Source organism: Maylandia zebra, linkage group LG23, assembly GCF_041146795.1.
Source record: "Maylandia zebra isolate NMK-2024a linkage group LG23, Mzebra_GT3a, whole genome shotgun sequence".
Taxonomy (NCBI): domain Eukaryota; kingdom Metazoa; phylum Chordata; class Actinopteri; order Cichliformes; family Cichlidae; genus Maylandia; species Maylandia zebra.
Window position 1 is genome coordinate 2,347,832 of NC_135188.1, and position 19,916 is coordinate 2,367,747.

General features: G+C 43.3%; 1 protein-coding gene across 2 annotated transcripts; it reads right to left on the reverse strand.

The window, feature by feature from the left end:
* Window positions 1–1,556: 1,556 nt before the first annotated feature.
* Window positions 1,557–12,418, reverse strand: lhx4 (LIM homeobox 4). 2 transcript variants are annotated; one of them, XM_004555093.2, is made up of 6 exons: window positions 11,673–12,418; window positions 7,918–8,089; window positions 6,438–6,640; window positions 5,746–5,900; window positions 5,010–5,181; window positions 1,557–4,201 (listed from the first exon to the last, which is right to left on the reverse strand). In XM_004555093.2, exons 1-6 carry the CDS (start codon window positions 11,749–11,751, stop codon window positions 3,819–3,821), a joined length of 1,164 nt encoding a protein of 387 aa, XP_004555150.2. In that variant the 5' UTR covers window positions 11,752–12,418; the 3' UTR covers window positions 1,557–3,818. The 2 variants fall into 2 exon arrangements, with proteins under 2 accessions (XP_004555150.2, XP_076736383.1); XM_076880268.1 differs by lacking the exons at window positions 7,918–8,089; window positions 11,673–12,418 and adding an exon at window positions 7,583–7,872.
* Window positions 12,419–19,916: the final 7,498 nt, after the last annotated feature.

Here is a 19,916-nt window from a genome sequence, read left to right on the forward strand (position 1 = left end):
ATCTTCGCAAAAGCAACAGTGGTGGAGTTTCCACAGATTTATTTGTATACTAGTGCTGTAAGTGGCGTGTAAATTATCCTAACTGTCCGTGTGGCTCTTTATCTTTGTAAGCCAGTACTATTAGACCCTATCCATTAATGCCCATAACCCAGCCAATCAATGCTTAAATAAAAATCAGCTCAATTTGTAGCATTTTATGCAAACGTGCAAACTCCAACCAGGCTGACTCTTTGCTTTTTGTTTTTATAATGCTACAGGAATAGCTAAAACACAAAGGAATCGATATCACTTACGTTTGGGTTGTGTTGGCCTGCTCTCAAACAAATGCTGCACGTTGCTGCATAGAAATGAGTTTCATACGGATGTACACTGTGCTGTAATTTCATTATAATTCTATACATGCTGCGCTTAGCCAACACCATAGTCACAGGGAGTAAATCCATTGTAACTCGTGAGCTTTTATCAATGCAGCAGGAACTGCATGTGTGTGAGTGCCAGTTACAACTAACGACGCTGGGTTCACTGCACTGACACGGAGCCCACACGTGACTGTTTTGTATCATTTCGTGGTAGCGTCTCAGGGGTGACGGCGCCGATCGTTCTGTCTGCTGTTTTGGTTGAAATGTGTTCAACATGTGAATTTTAACAATTTTGAAATCAGTGTCTATGAAGCAGCTCCAGCGTTACTTTATGTTGTGCATGTATTAGGATGCTTATGTGCTAAACTAAGAAGGCCTCTGTCACACCCTCACGTTTCCATTGCAGACTCCTGCTGGGACTCACTGTTATTTTCTGTTTTCACGTTAAGTACAGATGAAAATGTGCAGAGGAGGCCTTTTAGGTAATAATTACTGCAACTAAAATTTAATTTAATAACTAAATAATTTTTTGTAGTATTACAGTCATCTTAGGGTATTTTTTTACTGGCCTCTCAGCAAATTGTTTATTTACCAGCTCGACATGTGCGAGCACGCTGCCTGCATATGGATCATGTTCCCGCTTTGCCTGACTACAAAGCACATTTGCCTATATTTCACAATTAGTTAGCAGCTCAGGGATTAAGGGTAGATTTGACAGTGCAGTGCTGCAATCTGCTGTTGTGTCTCTTTAGCACTGAGAGGATCAGAGAAATAGCCAGCGAGCATCTGTTTCTGCACTTGTTTTATTTCTCTCTCCGGCTTTCTTTCCTTAATCTCTCTTCATGCATCTTTCTTGTCACCCCCCCCCCCCCCCCCCCCCACCCACCCACCCACCCACCCGGAGAGCGAGAGCGGAAAGCAGTATCAATCACTGTTAACTGACTGACCACTGTCTGTTGGTGGTACTAAATGGATCCCCACAATTGAATAGAGGCCTAAGTGTGTGGTAAATGCTCTCAATGGGTAAATGAATTTGCGGGTTAACTCGCTCTAAGAGCGTTTCAATAAGGCAAAATAATAAAAACACCTACAGCACATATTTTTCTTTTGATATATTAAAAACAAAGTCCAGCTGAAAATCTTAAGTCTCGCATTCATCACCGCAGGCCCGGAGTACGAAAAGAAAGCAGCCGAGCGTAACCCAAACACAATCCAGCTTTATTTTCCTCATATAGATTTGACTGTACACAGTTCAGACCATTACACAGAAGGCATAAATGAATAAATTCAGTGCTCTCTTTTACATCTTTTTCAAAGACACATGGCAATAATAAATAGCGCTCATGAAACAAGACGATCAACACGTTTTCAAACTGTACAAAATTTACAGCAATTGAGATGCAAAGTTTGGAGGCAACACAGACTGAATGAAACTGTCCTGGTAATATGTTTGTTATTTCATTTAACTGTGAAACTTCGATAGAAGCTCAAACATTACGCTGTAATTACGGTGCACTCATCCTGGGGGTAACAGATGTTTACTCATGGTTGATGTGGGTTATAGACTGCATCCCTTTTTTAACTGTCACATATGAACACATGAACAATTGTAATGTTTTACAGTAGCTCAGTAATTTAAAACGAATGTTTTGATCTCGAGTACACTATTCTTCTTTCAAAACTTTGTCCACGTTGCTTCCAACTGTCATTTCTAAGTGATAAATGAAATAATCAAATATGAGATCTTCCTAAATTTGTTTTTTCTATAATACATTTATTCTTCGTTGTTTTGGAATTTAACTAACTGTAATACATCTAAATGTTACCCCCATGTTACACTTTATATAGTTTTAATTTTATCAACCAAATAATTACGCTGTAATTTTAGAGCTGTAATCTCGAGTTTCTCTGAATAGTGTCATCTTGTATTTCTTTATTTGCTTCCTGGTATTGAAAACACTCGTTTTTTTCCCTCTTTTCCTTGTTTTTTTTTTTTAACAAAAGAAGTACCCACATGAATAAGACTCTGTTTCTCTTTTGAAGCAGAGATCAAATCTAAATGATGGTTCCTGCATGCTCAGCAGGTCAAGAATCAGAAACACCGAATCGTTCCACTGTTTCAGTTGTTGTGGGTCTTTAAAGATGCAGCTGTGGGAAATGCATCGGCCCGGCAGTCGTGCCAGCACTGACGCTAAAGCATCAGCCCTGAATGTGGGGGACTATCGGTAATCCCTCTGACATGCAGGCCAGGCAGTGGGAGAACAGGCTGACAACACATCTGGGGTCAGTAAGTAGGTTGATAGCAGGCAAAGCTGCACTGAGTAGATTACCAAGAGGCGCCTGGATCAGACCGAAGAAACTCAAGAGAGTTTTTATCTGTGTTCCTGCTTGTTAGCATTTTAAGTGTCAAATTTATGTTTGCTTTTCAACGTCTGCAAAAGAATCTGCATGTGCATACAAATGGATAAGATGCGGGGCGTCTTTAGCAGTTAGAACTGAATATTTCCAAACCGTATACATGTCTTGACTTTGCCTTAAACGTATAAGCTTTTTATTCCTGGCGAGTCTGTGTCTGAGATAATTTAATACTGACGGACGTCTGCTTCCAGACCAGCTTTTACACAGATGACAACAAGTCAAGCACCTATAAATATAGAAGAGAGATCTGCTTTGTAGCAAACAGTGATCGCCCTCATTCAAAGAGGGGAGACATAAACTTCTAATGAACAGACGGACGGACAGAGGAAAGGACGGGCAGACCAACAGTCATCTATTTCCTAATAAGTTTGAGCACTATGTTAAAAACAACAAAAGCATCAGCGTGGTTCAAAATTAACACTTGTGCCGCTCTTTTTTTGTAAATTTCTCTCCCAATGAAACACTGTTTGTTGCCTTGTGCATACGTCTCTCCTCCTTTTCTCTGCTCTCCCCACATTCCTGTCCACACGTGTAGAGAGACGAGGAGAGTAAAGTGCATCGCCAATGTAAAGGCTTGGATGTGGCTGTACGGCAGGCCTGCTCAGTATGAATGAGAAGCATGCAGGTGACTCCTGGGTTTCGTAGGGACTTTGATCTGGATTGTGTCGCCCTAATGTTGTGTGGTTTATTTCAAGGGATGAGACGTTTCTCCCCTGTGAGCATTACTCCACCGATATATTTGAGATCCGGTCTCACTTTCAGAGAGTGAACGAACAAAACAAAGTGTAAAAAACGATCGTATGATGCAGAGTTGACTCATTCTGTGTGGAGGCGTTCTCGCTGCTTCCGCTCAGACTACATATCTCGATGGCTACCTCACCAACTACGACTGCTGCGGGACTCTCCCTTCTCCTTCGCCCAACATCGCACCCGAAACATACCAGCAGTGGACCGTGGAGAACGATAGAAAGAAATGTAAAAAGCCTTCTGAGTCCACTTTGATGTTTCCCCACAGTACTTTTTTTTTACCATGTCTGAGACTCAAAACTGGGAATGGTCCATCTCGTCCAGCCATGAGGCGGGGCTGGTGGGGAAGTCAGGGTATCCCGTACTGCTCCCTGTGGAGAGGTCTGAGGTCGGGCCTCCTGCCATGGCCCTCAGAGCCTGTCCCACACCACCCGGCCCCCCCTGTGCCACCAGGCTGTCCATGTTGAAGCTCAGGTTGTTGAGGAGAGGAGTGTGGCCGGGCAGAGAGGCGATGGAGGAGGGCGACTGGGGGAGACCGTAAGGGCTTCCCGCTCGGATGTCGTGGTAGGGCTGTCCCGCCGCGTCGACGGAGAAGCCGCCGTTCAGCGTGTTGGTCACATCGCCGATGCTCCCGTAAAGCCCGTTGGCGTGGCCGAGATCTGACAGGACCTGGTCGTCTGCAGAGGAGAAACCGTCACTTAGCACGAGGAGTGTAAAAACTTTGAGACATCAACAGCGCCGTCACCTGTGCGAGCATTATACAGTTGTTATATTTCAATACAGTTAAGTGCTTTTACGAGTCAGATTTATTGTGGCAGATTTCATGGAGGTACAGTAAATGGACGAGCCACTGAAGTCTTTGAAAGGCTTTTCGGTTCTCTTAGCGAGAAAGTGAGAAAGGATGCTCTTTCTGCTTCATCTCTAACCGAGCAATTACTGCAGCACAAAATATTTGTTTCCATCTCGTCCCTCCCCTGGGTGGCTTCAATAACAACAACGCCCCAGAGCGCTTTCTCTCTAATTGACTAAAAGCCTCACATGCTTTATAGAGTTTCTGTCACCATGTTTTCATTTCTCATAAAAATAGCCTTCTTTGGCTTGAGGACTTTTATGACTACCAAAAACGGGGTGTGCAAACATTAAATAACATGGCATGTCTAAAACGCCGTTTGCATCCCACTAAGGACCCTCTCTCTTTTCCAATAAGCTCCATCATGGTGACAAACAGAGGCAGGAGGATGCGTCAGCAGCCACAGGGATGTGTGACGGGAATGTGAAATGAGAATGCCATTTTGGATTTGCCCGACTGCGACGCCACGCGTTGATGAATGCTAGAAAACAAATGAAACGCCACAAAGACACTTCCAATTGCCGCGGCGCTCGTGTCATTTAGCAGCTTCTAGGCTCCCTCGATCCCATTAGCACGGCAGCATGACGGACAATTCCCTTCAGGGATCTCACTTTTAAGCACTAAAAGCTGCATACCTCTGAAGCTCAGCTCGCTGTCGCTGAGTCCTGCGTCGTCAGCTGAGCTCTCCTTCTCCACTTTAGTTCCTCCTCGGCTGCGTTTGACACTTTTATAAAACTGAGTCCAGCGATGCCGCCCTGCGTCTTTCTTCAGACGCTTTTCCTTCGCTCGCCGGTTCTGAAACCAAACCTGTGGAACATTTTATTTATCGTTAAGTGCAAATGAAATTATGAAACACTCTGAAACATTATCTCCAACTAAAAATAAATGACAACAGGAACGATACCTTCTTAGTCTGACTTCAGCCTCGGCCTTTGTTTGACGCAATATAGCGTCACTCTTTATAAATGTGTTTATTTGCAACCTGAGCTTTTAAATTCACAAATAAACTCATCAAATTTTAATTATCTCACAACAGTCGATACCAGAAATTTTAGGTAGGAAAACAAACGCATGACACTAAAGTGAATATGTGAAAAAAATGTAAGCTTTGCACGTGGATTCTCAATAAGGTCTGATCTTTTTAGCTCTGAAACACTCTAAAATACTAAATATCCTCATTTAAATTTAAAATTCAAGTAAAATGCATGTGAATTATGTTGTTTCCAAATATGTATTTGCTTTTTAACATTTGTATCAGCACTTGAGAGGCCGGGATTCAGCGATTCCAAAGTAACTTGCTTCATTACAAAAACTCGATCCCAGTGAGTCAGCTTTCTCAGGGACCTGCAGGATATAGCCAAAATACTCTACCTGCACCACTCTCATGTCTAACCCCGTCTCCGATGACAGCTGCTCTCTGACGTGGCGTGCAGGCTTCGGCGAGTTTTTGTAGGCACTTTTGAGGGTCTCCAGCTGTTTGGCGGTGATGGTGGTCCTTGGTCTCTTGGTCCCTGCCTCTGAATCATCTGAAAACACCACACACACGAGCGTGAGTGACTTCTTCCTAGATTTGTCATGTTGCCTCAGCAGGCACTGCCCTCAGGCCTTCACATTGAGCGTGTCTGTGCTCAGTGAAGTGAATGGTCATGTATAGAAGTGTATTATTGTCCTTGTGCATCTGTCCCACTCCCACAGCAGAGGACATAAATCTATTCACTGCCGGAGGAATGGAGTGATTGGAACAGCACCATATAAGAGCATTGCTTCACTTTGCATAATCAATCAGAGATGCATGGACATCTGAGGAGAGAGGGAGGGAGAGAAGCAGCACACACCCACAAACAAACAACACGGATCCACCGGCAGGAGTCGTATTACCGCTTTGCACCGTGAATACAACTTTATCCATGATTCATAGTGTTGTGATTCTGGTGTAGTTAAGTGAAGTCATCAGCACTAAACCAGGTGGATAAAAACTGCTAAGAGTTATTGAAACATCTCTTTTTTCATATTTTCAGTAAACGCTCGTTGTAGCCTAACATCGAATGCTCCTGCACACCTACCATTTTGTTTGGCGGCCTCGTAATCCACCTTGCACACCAGCCTCCCGTCTTCCATGAGGTAAAACTCGTCCCCGGTGGCCAGCTGTCTGCTGCACATGATGCAGGCGAAGCAGTGCAGGTGATAAACAAAGTCCTGCGCCTTCCGCACAACCTGTGTCGGCGGGATGCCCTGCTGACACGATGCACATTTTGTACCAAAACGTCTGCAGGAAAACATGAAGGAGAGAGAGAGAGAGAGACGCCATGAAAAAATTTGTAAAACGCCGGCAGGGTGGACTGATGGAAAGAGTGCGAGCAGCTGAGATTAAAATTTCACACACTACATGACTATTTCTTCATCTGCAGCCAAGAATGATGGCACAGTGTCTGTATTAATAGGAACTCCAGCTGCTGAGGAGGGAAAAACCATCCCTGGAATGTGTTTCTGTTAACGGTAGATCTGCCAGCAGACTGATAGATGGACTGGATCAGTGCACTGTGTGGGTTTGAGTGTGCATCTGCATGTTTGCATGTTTATGTGATTGCAGATGAACTAGAGTAAAAAGAGAACAAGAAGAGGAGGAGAAGGAGGAGGAGGGGTCCTCACAGTAAAGACACCCCGAGGAGAACCAATAAAACACTGACTCGGGAGAGGCTTTAAATCACAGCACAGACACAAAAATAAAAAGAGCAAGGTGAGGCCTCCAAATCACCTCTGGGAAGCAAACACCAGCAAAGCTATGTGTATGTATTATTTAGTATGTGTGTCTGTGTGTGTTTGAACATGCTACAGCCCCCACCAGCACTGCCCCCTGGGTCACCTAACACAGTTAGCTCCCAGTGAGACTCCGGAGCTCTTTAGGTCTCTTTCTAGCTTTGAGCATTAAAACCTTTCAAACATGATTTAGTAAAAAGCCCCAATATGCCGATCGTGTTATGGATAAAAGTCAAACTCAATTTTCTCCTGCAATGCCTCAAACATCCAATTGTTGAAAGAATAAATGGCAACTAGACTGTGAAATAAAGGGATTTTTAATCTTTCCTACAGAGTGACAGAGCTGCCACTACACTGGGAATCAGGCAAACTGTGCACATTATGAGGGCAACCAGCATCACACATGTTCAGTCACAACAAAGAGGAAAACCATCAACCCAAGCAAACACACCTGCAAGCTGTGTTTCTGTTGTTCTTCATAAATTAGGGGAAAGTGGTGAATATGTATTATTAAATAATTAAAGGTAAAAAGACAAAGGTTAGCCTAATACACATGTATGGCACGATGTTATATTGCTAGCATTTTAACCGTGTTAGCAAACGGAAACCAGTCGGTTGCAATACTAAATGCACCGGAACTATTACAGGTCACAGTCGGATTTTTGTCAAGGAAAATTGTAATATTTGTTAGTGCTGCCCTGGAGAAAGGCTGGGCCAGTGCTCACTCTGCAGGAAACAATCCACGCGGATGGTAAGGGGAGAAAGCAAAGGAAGAAGCGCACTTACTTGAAGAAATCCTCCTTGCAGTAGACGCTTCCTGCCCGGGAGAAACATTTGTCCGCCAGCGGTGTCTGGCAGTCGGCGCACTTGAGGCACTTGGAGTGCCAGTGTCTGTCCAGCACCTTCAGGATGAACTTGTCCAGGATGTGCTGACTACAGCCTGCACACTGAGGGATCTCTGTGACGGAAACAAGCGCAGTCCCGCGTAGTTAACAGAGAAGCAAAGAGGCAAAGAGAAATAAGCGCTTTACGCGAACGAAATTCATTTCGTTTTACCTTTACAAAAACAACAACAAAAAATGAAATGACATTCATGGTGACGGAGAATTGTTTCGCACATTAAAGCAGGTTTTCGGGGTTTCCCCTAAATCTGCAAGCCTGTAGTTTAGTTTTAGACAATAAACTCGGGTTTCACTCATATTTCCGTATAGATATAATAACAATGAAATCTGGAGATTATGTGCATGGATGTTTATTTTCTAAAGGCCCGTCACTTTTTTTAAATGTTATTTATTTTGCTTCTGTTTATATATTTATTTTATTTTATTACGACTTATTTTGCTGTTGCTATCACAGCTAAACAGGACAAAAAATATATAAATTTCGCGTATTTGTATTGTCCGTCTCTGTCCAAGGTGCTGAACTCGGAGCTGTTCGCTTGTAGGGCGAAAATAATTTTCTGACGAAATATTGATTTTTGTTTCTCTTAATTTCGTTAGCCAGATCTAGTTTGACCCTAATTAATCTCCTAATGATTTTATGGGAAGCATGGTGGCAACCAGTGTTAGAAGGTGAGGCGGTTTCTGGATGTAAATCAGGGTCAAGGGGAGATTAAATTTAATTTTTGTGAATGTAAAAAAAAGAAAGGGAAAAAAGGTGTCTTGGCACACCACACGTGCCCATTCGGAGGCAGATATTAGCAATTAAATTTGGCATCGATGATAAACTACAGGTAAGCTGCACATTTCAAGACGTCTTAAAAAGCGAAATAAAATCAAAACATAATTTCTTTCAAAACAAAAACCGATTTTCTGTCGAAGTAGCACATTTATAGAGATCAAACAGCATATTTTTTATATTTTAATATTTGTATTTGTAGCATTTTTATTATTACAGTAACTCCTACTCCTTCTATTAAATTAAAGATTGTAAAAGTCCACCTGCAATGCTCCATAAACTAACATCACGTCAGCATTTGTCTTTAAAGACCTTTAGACTGTTTTTATTCTCGGCCTGTCTTTGTCACACATCTGCATGATGCTACACGACGAGAAAAAACTGTAAAAAAAAAAAAAAAAAATACTGAGAAAAAACAAGTGACCGGGCCGGAAACCACCATGAAGCTAAGACACCCACATATCACAACCTTTGCTGTGGAGAGAAAACATATCGGCCGTGAAATCATCTTACAATAACCGTGTAAAGCGCCGGGTGCCTCATGCGTAATCCCCACACACAATACTGCGTGCAAAACCAAGCTCACTGACTCTGCACCGTGGAGGCGCGGACACGCACATTTTAGAGGGTTTTTATGTACTACTCTTAGTACCTTTGGCATTTCTGTGATTTTAATTTTAATTTCAAGGAGGAGAAATAACTGTAACTCAGTGAAAATGAGCTTTTTTTAAAAAAAATCATTTTATTTTCAGTATTCATTCGTTTATTTTGCGAAGAGTAAGAACAGATAACCTCATCGAAATATTCGGTCCTTATTACAGAAGCTTAAATAACCCAGTGCGCACACTGTTACACACAGAGGAACATTCCGGCACAGACACAGCTTGGACTGGCTTTGTGTCTCCTCGGCGAGGTAATTCTCATAGAAAGGGTAGAAGAAGGCAGTGAAATTATTATGAAAGGGTGGCCTGTGTCTCGGACTTTAAAATGGGAAAGCATTTTAAATATCCAGAGATAAGTGGTGGGTGGGTGAAGCCGAGCGGGATGGCTTTGGAGAGAGAAGTGGTGCTGAAAGGAAAGCAGCACGATTCTTGGCAACGACAGGGCGTTCGCCATCCAGCTTCAGTGTGTGTGTGTGTGTGTGTGTGTGTGTGTGTGTGTGTGTGTGTGTGTGTGTGTGTGTGTGTGTGTCAGAGAGGGAGAGAGGGAGAGAGAGTAAACCTCGTGTATTCAGGAGGTCTTCTTCGTATCTTATTATCTGTTGCCACCACTCTTCACCACGTGCAGTCTCATCGCTTTGCTCATTTCACACAGCGGGTGAAACACACTTTCAGACTCTTTTAGCAGGGGTGTTGTTTAGAAGAAGAAACGAAAGGAGGAGGAAGAAGAAGAAGAAGTGCACTCTGGCAGCCGTTGGTTGTCAAGCGATTTGTGTTAATTAAACGTGAAGTAAACACTCTATATCAACGACTAATAGCCTGCAGGTTAAGGTGTGGGTGTAATTGCCCTGAGTCAGCAGAGGACTGTGTGTGTGAGATATAAAATGCTCAGATATATTCTGCTTTGCTTTTATTCCTGAAATAATCCAGGTTTAAATCCAGGATGCCTGCTGGCTCTGCAGGGGGCTGAGTGGCAGGATCTTTATCCAATCTTTTAATCTGTCTCGATTTATAAAATTAAAGAGCATAAGCCCACCATATAGAGGCTTCCCCCCAGTTGGTGAGGTTTAAATACTTCACTGAACAGGCTGGAAGTCTTAGATGACTCTTGTCATATTTCACCGTTGTTTACGGTTTTTTAGTTGGATGGGAGCAATGTGGAAAAACCTGAAAGATTCCCCTCAGTTTTGTTATATAGTTTTAGCCATTTGTTAACAGATTTCAAACCCTGAATGTGCGTCTTTAAATGTGCATCATGAGTATTTTGAAAACAGAGCAGTCCAGTAATTTCGCTCGACGTTATCCCGTTCTGTTGTGGATTATTTTTGACGTTACCCTATTAGACCCGGTCCATCTGTACATTGTTACTAACTGGCATATTAAATAATTAGGTCAGAACAGAAATGTATCCAGTTGCACTTAGACCTTGATTGCACGAACAGATTGTAAAAAAGAAAGAAAGAAAAGGTTTGGCACAGATTAACAGGAGAACAGATGTAAGGCATTTCTCGCCTTTGATGCTGTAAGGTAGAAAATACAGTGATACATCGACAATTAACTACTAAATATCTGCCCTTATCCTCAATAATAATAATAATAATAATTTCACTTTTATTAGTGCTTAAATTGTAATAAATAAAAGTGTTTCAAGCTATTTAATTCGACCCAGTGATGAGTGTCAGTCAAAGTCAGTGTGTTTGTCTGAAGGGTGATGACAACTGCGCCTGATCTCTTGACCATGCAGACTCTTTTACAAATTAACAGCTGGGAGGCTCCGTGTGAGCCCAGCAACCTGACGCGGGAAGTTAGAGGCCAAACTAGGGAATCATAAATGTTGCCTTTCACCAGAAATTATTTTTCACCCAGGATGAGTGAAAAATATCACAGTTTGCGCTTCTACTCGCAGCCTAACGCAGAATACGTCTTCGCTATCTGAGGCTGCGAAGATTAATTGGACATGCGGGTGGCTGTGAGGCCGTGAAGCAGAATCGTCTACGAGGCGCTTTTGCACCGTGAAATAAAGACTAAGCATGGCACATTAGTGGTGTACGTGACAAACTAAGACTCCCCAATCTCGCTCGGGTTGCTGGAACTAAGCCCCTCTCCCTACAGTCAAATCCCCGCAGCACCGGTTGCGCTCGCCAACCAGTTTCCAGACTGATCGTGGACAGAAGAAGAGGAAGAACAGGAGAAAAAATGTCTTACGCTGCAGTGGCACTCCGAGAATCTCCGGTAAACTCTTCACAGGACTCTCTGTCGGTAGGACCGCCGCACTTTGCATCATCGTGATCCAAACCGGGAGACAAGCGCACGCACATACACCCGCAAAACGGTGGGCGCACTCCCCCGTCCTGTCTCGTGAAGAAAACAAACAATGATGCTGATGTTGTTGGGCCTTCGTGCGATTTGGAGGCTGATCTCTGTCGCTGTCCCGTCAAGCCTCTATTCCTGTTATTTTCCTATTCCCGGGATGGTGTCCGTGCTGTGCCGTGCCGTGTTGAGCTGTTTTGGAGTGGATCAGACAGGCTGCTTGGTCCATTCAGCGCTGCAGGGGCGGCGGGGCCTGACGTCACCACGGCAGAGGCTGACCAGGAGCCAATAGGAGAGCAGGAAGAGGAGGCCCCCCGAAGGCGGAAAGCATCCTCAATAGGTGTACAAGGAAGAAGGAGAAAGGAGAGGAGCAGGGGAGTCTTACATGGTATATGAGAAAGTCTCTGGAGAGGCGGGGCCTCGCTCCCTTGGAGACCATAAATAGCTCACTGCAGTGGCTTCCAGAGGGTCCCCGGGCAAGCAGGGCTCCTTTAGGAGAGGAGGAGAAGGGACCCGTGTTGCCAGGAAAATTAGAGTTCAGCTACATGTCATTTTACTTTAGAAATGATCCACGAAGCAACAAAAAAGAAAGCGTGTCTGCTGTCCACGCAGATTTCCCTGCGGATCGTCCAGACTACAGTGTTGTTTCTTCAGCACCCACGTCTGTGACCAAATGCGATGCAAAAATGTACTTTTATAGAATATCAGCAGGTGGGATGGCGGCATCAGTCAATTCAATGCAAGTAAACGCATTTTTCTTCATTTTTATTATTTGGTGATGGGATTGATTGGCCCTATAAAACACGCATGTAGGCACCATCACACCTGAAAAGTATCCCTGTAATCTGAGGTCTTACTACAGCTAAGGGTGCAAAAAAAAAGGGAAAAAATAATAAATGAAGCCACACCACAGAAGGAATATTATTGGACACGTCTGAGTCACATTCACAGCACCGTCACCTGTAGCCCTTTTCCCGGCAGTGGCAGCTCCCGTGCAGCTGCTCTCTCAGTGACAGGTAGGATTAGGAGTCTGGGCGCAGTCCTCCTGACACTGCTCATTTCAAACCCCATCGTCTGAGACTGCTCTCCCGGATAAGATATTCCCTCCGGAGGGCCGCTAGTTCAGGCTAGATGAACTCAATCTTCGCTTCCAATTTACTTCAAGCATGGAAAGAAAAGCACACAGTGGCGCTTTGCCGCCGCGGTCCGCCTCCAAACCAGTGCAGGTTGTTTCCATCAACTCCAAGTCCGTCTGAGGGTCCCAGGTGATTGTTTGCAGCTCGCTCTCTCTCACACACACACTCACACACACCACATGTTCAACTAAAACAAAACCAGTAATTTTTCTTTATTTAAAAAAACAAACAATAAGTGAAAGCATTTCTTTTTAGTTTATTTACCGCTTGGCTATTTTAGGTGAGGTTTTAGTAGTTCAAGCGGTGTATCAATTCGACGCATTTATACCCTTTAATATCCAACACATATTTGAGATCTTCTGTGATGTGACTCAATATTATGCACTAGTAATAGATCAAAACTAGCGGACTATTTTATTTGGCTTTACAAATATCAGAAAAAGGGGAGAACAAGCTCTGGCAAAGTAAATTTAAGTTGGCGTCATATTATGCATATTTCCCCCTTTTTGCCCATAAACTGATTCTATCTCTGTTTATTATTTATTTTTATTTATTTATTTTATAGCCACCCTATGGTGTTTTGACCCACAATCCCCTTCGCCTGTATGCGTGGCGTTTCCAGATATAATTTAGTAAAATGAAAACGGACATCAGGATGATTAAAAGGCAGGCTGGGATATTACAGGAATTTTATCCGTCCATCCATCCATCAGTAACGCGCACGTGTGGCGAGGGGATCATATGGTCTCACTTTATTTTCATTATACACTTTTCCCCTCAAGATCATTCAATTTATTCGACTATTCAATTACTCTGATTGTTGGAATCGAGGCCCTTTAGCTGTCCTAGAAAACAATGCAGATAAAATGCTCTTAAACTGTCAGCAAAGGGCAACACAATTAGAATAATTGACGGATGCAAATGCAGCGAGAGAGAAGATACGAGCGCGCACATCTGGTTTAGTGGGACAGTAAATGATGAGGTGCGTTTTTCATCTTTAAATGAGATGGCAAAGCAACGTGGCTATTAGTGCACTGAATGATGTGCAAAACAATCCGCATTTGGGGGGTAATCGTTTTACATTTTACAAATATATGTATGCTGCACACAACAGTTAAAAATAATAGTAATTGAAGTGTGACATTACAGAGAAGATATATTTAATGTTATTATCCAAGGGGACTCAAACGGCTTCCGCTCTGTTAAATTCGCCCGGGCAGTCAAATGAAGTTTAATTCGTAAACATTTTTAACACAAATCAGTAAAGATGTTTTTGATTTTTCTGTTTTTATGATACATATTTGGAAGGAGGTTATTTATCTAAATGAATGTAATCTTGAGAGGAGGCAGCTCTCGGACAATAACTCAAACAGAGGGCGACTCCTTTGCCACCGCCGTTGACCCAAGCACCTCTAATTAGATCTAATATTTCAGTGGATGAGTTCATTGTCACCAAAGCGCAAATCTGCGATTCACAGATCCATCTTAGTGAGAGCAGAGAGTCAGGATATCTTATGTGATCAGGCTTTCATGGAGCGCGATTCATTTGTGGGATGAAAACCTGCAGCAGGCCTGGTTCATAACGAGCCACAACAGAAAAAGCTTCATCTGAGTGTTTATTATTTTTGTGCGTTTAAATCTATTATTTGAATGTTAGTCACACAAACCAACGTGGATGTCAGCTGAGCACATTTGCCATGCAATGGTGATAACACGGTTCAGAGCACAGATTCAGCCTGGGTACGATCAAATTCATGCAGAGACTGCGAGCAGAACAAATGGCTTCCCTTCGTGCAACACTTACACTTTAGAAGTGCGTAAATGTATTCTCGACTTCCAAGACGAATTACAGCCCAGCGCATCGCGCAGACCTACCTGGCAGTCTGTCTCCTCTCTGCTCTCCCTCCTCCTCCTCGCCTTCTTCTTCTCCTCCTCCATACCGCCGAGGCTCGTTTCAGCGGGGTGAGCCAGAGCTCGCAGGGAAACTGCAGTAGTCAGTCCACACTTTCTCCGCCGTCCACCCGCAAAACAACATCAGGTAGCAGTGGCACCGTGTCCCCACGCATTTGGTCCGAAAGCAGGAAAGGAACAGAGAGAGGGAGAGAGGCAGAAAGCGAGGGGGAAACCTTAGGAGAGAGCTCGGAGGAGAAAATTAAATTGCACTTGGGGGGCAAATTCTATTAGGGAATAGTTATTGTCTCCTGACAGCTCCTGTCCATTTGGGTAATTAGTAGAAGAGATTGGTTGAACAAACGAAATCTATTCCCGTCAGAAATGATATTTTCCAATTCCCTGATTGAACCTGACCCTGTCCTGCTAAGACGAGGCGGTAATAGGCTCATTTGACTCGAATAACTACAACAGTTTAAGCCAAGCCTGCCCGAAGAAGGATTTCATTTGGATTTTGCTTTATTTTCACGACACACTGATAAGATTTAATTGAAACACTATTAATATTATTTATTTATGACAAGATAAAGACACACAAACAGGAGAATTCAGCAGGATCCCCCTTTAACTGAAAGCCCTTTAAATTATCCAGTTTCAATTATAAGTCCTGTGATGCACTGGCACCTGCCCAAGGTGCTGCCCTGTCTGAATGCTGCCCGTCGTGCTGGAATAGACTCCCGACCCTCACGAACTTCATTAGATAAGCGTGGAAAGCAAATGGATATAAGGATGAATGAAAGCTGAGACCTGAAGCTTAAGCTGCTCTTGCAAACCAGAGCGCAAAAAATAATCTGGATTCAGGTGAAACCTCCTGATGCAAAAATGATGTTAATGTGTGATTAGCAGAAGCCCAGAGCTGCAAAAACACATTAACAGCTCCTATAAGATTACAGTTCCTCTGCAGCTCCTGTTGTTTTCTCTGCATTCTCAGATTTAAAATAGGCATTCTGAATTAGTTCGCATTTTCACCGTTCATGGGGCACACGCAGCTAATGCATAGCATTTAAAATACAAGACTGATTTTGACCAACATTATTGAATGAAACCATATTGTTTTTTTAATTTCAGCAAATAAAACCCAAAACCAAATAAAATGCATTTACTCCAGTGTTGTATTTTGATATTTCTATTTAAGATAACTATTAAAATCAGATTATTTTACTGCAGATGACTGATCATAACAAACTACTCAGTAAAAATGTGTGAAGGCCCGCATCCACAACCTAAAGATTTCCACAGAAAGCCTGTGTTGCGTCTTTGATGCTCGGTGAAAGGAGCAGTGTTGGCTGAGTGAGTGAAAGCGGTGTGACTGACAAGTGTTGGCTCTTCTCCAACTTCATTATCCAAGCACTTCCTGTAAGCTATATGCTAACTCTGGAGGGGAAGGGGTGGGGGTAAAACAAGAGCAGAGCCCCGTTTCCCAAAATCATCTATAAGGTAGTTTCATTGTAAAGAAGTACAATGGGAACAAGATGATCCAGGCTTAACAATGTTTTTGGGAAACTGAGCCCAGATCAGCAGAAGTGAAGGTCGGGGTTGTGTTGTAATGAAATGATGCGGAGACGTGAACTCACAATTTTAAGTCCTGAAAGTTAAATTATGAGATTAAACAAGCATGAAGCAGTGAAAGTGATTATATTGGAGGAATTTAAAAATAGTTACTTAAAATGATATAAAACCCATGTCTGCATTAATAAGACAAACGCATCAACCTGGGTGTATTCCACAGTTTCATCTGGTGTAACTCTGGTTGGCTGGTTGTGCTGGGTGTGCTGGGTGTGCTGGGTGTGCTGGTTCGGGGTCTTTGGGAGCAAAACAAAAACTTATAATCTGTGCTCATTCATCAGCCATTAATTTGAGTGAACTGACAGAAGTAGAAGTTACTGCATAAACTGAAAACCTTGGTACAGGCTGCATGAACACTCACTGAGATGTTTGCAGATCTCGGCAGATGAGCGTCCACATGAAAGGGGGAGGGACTGCAGCAGAGAAATGAGATGGGTCTGACCCTGCGTGACTCCTGCGTTTAAAAGGCTGCATGTTTAAAACCCGAAAGGGGATCTGGCTTAGTTAGGATGCAATGTATACCAATACCATATATTAACCTCTTTTTCATAATTTATTCACCCCCACACCACCCCCACACCCGCATTCTCCCTCTACCCACAGCAGGAAGCTTTATAGTATTATTAAAGTCAGAAAGAGAGATGACAGAAAAATGCATCAAGCCCCTCCTGCATTTTAATATCAATACCGGCGGGGTAATAAACATCGAGGCAGAGAGCGTACAGGAGACGAGTGACTATAAAACTCTGCATTGTCTAATTTATGGAAGACAGCAACAGGGCAGGAAGGTGAGGTTTTTACCCTTCAGTCAGTGGTTTCATAACGCAACTTTGTCTCAGTTCAAAGCATCAGTTTTAGACAAAACACACAAAAAAGTTTAGAAGAAAGTAATCAGCTCGTGTTACTCCAAGAAGATATACGGTGACAAGGTATGCAGGCTCCGCCATGACGGTGTCACCTTAAGATCAATTTGCTGTTTGTATGGTTGCTTTTATAAGCATTTGTCGTCTTTGACCTTGAAAACAAACAGATTTGTAACAAGGTCAATCGGCAACATTGTAAACTGAACAAACGGATGTTTTCAGATGTTGGTGGACTGTGGAAACCTTCCTGTAACACAAGTCAAAGAAAAACATGTAGATGAGTGAAAACACATCAACTGCAGCTTAATCTGTAGGGATTTATGTTTCCTTCCAGTCTGCGTGCGAAAGAACTGATTATTTCTGAGCCTTCTTATAATGCGATTTATTCTTTTCAGTGTTAAATATGAAACTCGAGGATAGGCAACATGGACAAACACTAACAGCTGGAGTAATCCACTGATGAGGCCAAACTACTATCATGTCTGTCCATCACATATGAATATTAAACTGCAGCTGCTATATGGATGGTTTTCAATAACCATAACTAACACTCACTAATTAGTGACATACCAGACATTTTGATCACCAAGTTAGCCAACCTGGGGCTCCTGCCATCCACCTGCTCTTGGATAAAGGACTTCCTGGTCAACAGACCCCAGCGGGTGAAACTGGGTCCTCGCCTTTCGTCCCCTCGCACTCTCAGCACCGGCTCTGCCCGGGGCTGTGTACTAAGCCCACTACTCTACTCCCTCTACACATATGACTGCAGTCCCGCCCACCCAGAGAACATCATTGTCAAATTTGCTGATGACACAACAGTGATGGGGCTGATCACAGAGGGAAATGAGGCAGCTTATAAATAATTTCCCCTACAGATCAATAAAGTATTCTGATTCTGATTCTTACAGAGATGAGGTCCTGAGACTGGGTGAATGGTGTGCATCAAACAACCTGGTACTTAACATCACCAAGACCAAGGAACTCATCCGGGACTTCAGGCTGTGCCCCCCTGCACATCAACAGAGAATGTGTAGAGCGAGTGGAGTCCTTCAAATTCCTTGGCCCACATCTCTGCAGACCTCTCCTGGGCAGCTAACACCACGGCCCTAGTCAAGAAAGCCCAGCAGCGGCTACACTTCCTATGGGTGCTCAGGAAGGAGCAACTAAACACCTCGCTGCTGATGACCTTCTACAGATCCACCATCGAGAGCCTGCTGACCTGTGCAGTGACAGTGTGGCACGCCAGCTGCACCGAGGCAGACAAGAAGAGACTGCAGAGGTAAACACAGCACAAAAAATCATCGGCCGCCCCCTGCCCTCCTTGTCTGCCGTCTACAACTCCCGTTGTCTTAGTAGGGCCAGAAACATTTTAAAGGACACTACCCACCCCGGCTTTTCAACCTAATGCCGTCTGGCAGGTGCTGCAGATCCATACGGGCCAGAACAGACTCAGGGACAGCTTCTTCCCCAAAGCCATCACCGTACTCGACTCAACTGTACAAAAGTAATCTGCACTGAAATATCATCAATTCCCTGCCTGTCTGTCACTGTGTCAGCACTGTGCTGTGTATTTATATTTATAGTAGTGTATAGTTATATTATTGTATAGTTTTTATAATGTGCTATAAGCATGTGTGCACTTATATAGAGCTGTTTCCAATTTCATTATACTATGTATAATGACAATAAAGGCTTTCAATTCAATGCAACTATATTCATACTGTCACATAACTGACATTTTGTGGTTTGTGTGAATTCGATTAAACGGTGTAAAAAGCGCAAACAGCTCCGAATGTGTCCTAATTTAGATTTGAAGCCTCTGTCCTCGGTGTGAACTGCTCACCTCAGCCTTGGCAAAGCTGCAGACAGATATTACACTGCTGCCAACTTCCTCATTAACCATCATTAGTCTGAACCAGCATAACACTTGCAGCTCACTGAAGCTCAAGACACCTGATAAAGGGCTTGTGTAGCGTGAGCAGCACACAGCGTGGCTGACGCCAATCCTCTAACAAACACAGGTAAACGTTTAAACAGATTAACTGATCGGACGTGCGGGAAAAGTGCTCAAGAAAAACAACGTTTCCAAGATTTTCATGATGTGCAAAAAGTTTAAGGATACATAATTCCTGCTTCACTCTGATGGTCTTCCATCCCAGCTGATATTTTAAAAAGTGTCACGGTGCACTGGATAAAAGGCATAAATAAACAACTTAAGGAAGGTTTCTTGTGATGAACTGCTTTTCTCGATCCATTCTGGCAATCATAATGTGTCATTGAGGATCTCATTGAAAGTACCTGAGAGTTTGATTAAGTCACACAACCACAGCTGCTCAGCTGTGATGCTCTTCTGCTTTAATGTGGGGCTATTAATCACCCTATTGTGTGTGTGTGTGTGTGTGTGTGTGTGTGTGTGTGTGAGAGAGAGAGAGAGAGAGAGAGAGAGAGAGAGAGAGAGAGAGAGAGAGAAATTGACTGCCTCAACTCACCTATGTCATCATCAAAACTGCAAAGGCTGAACACATGGTTTGGATGAAGGGATAGAACGGGCTATAGGATAAGATCAGAGGTTTTATCCACGTATGCTTTGGTGACAGGTTGGAAGGTGGAGGTAAGGGGCAGGA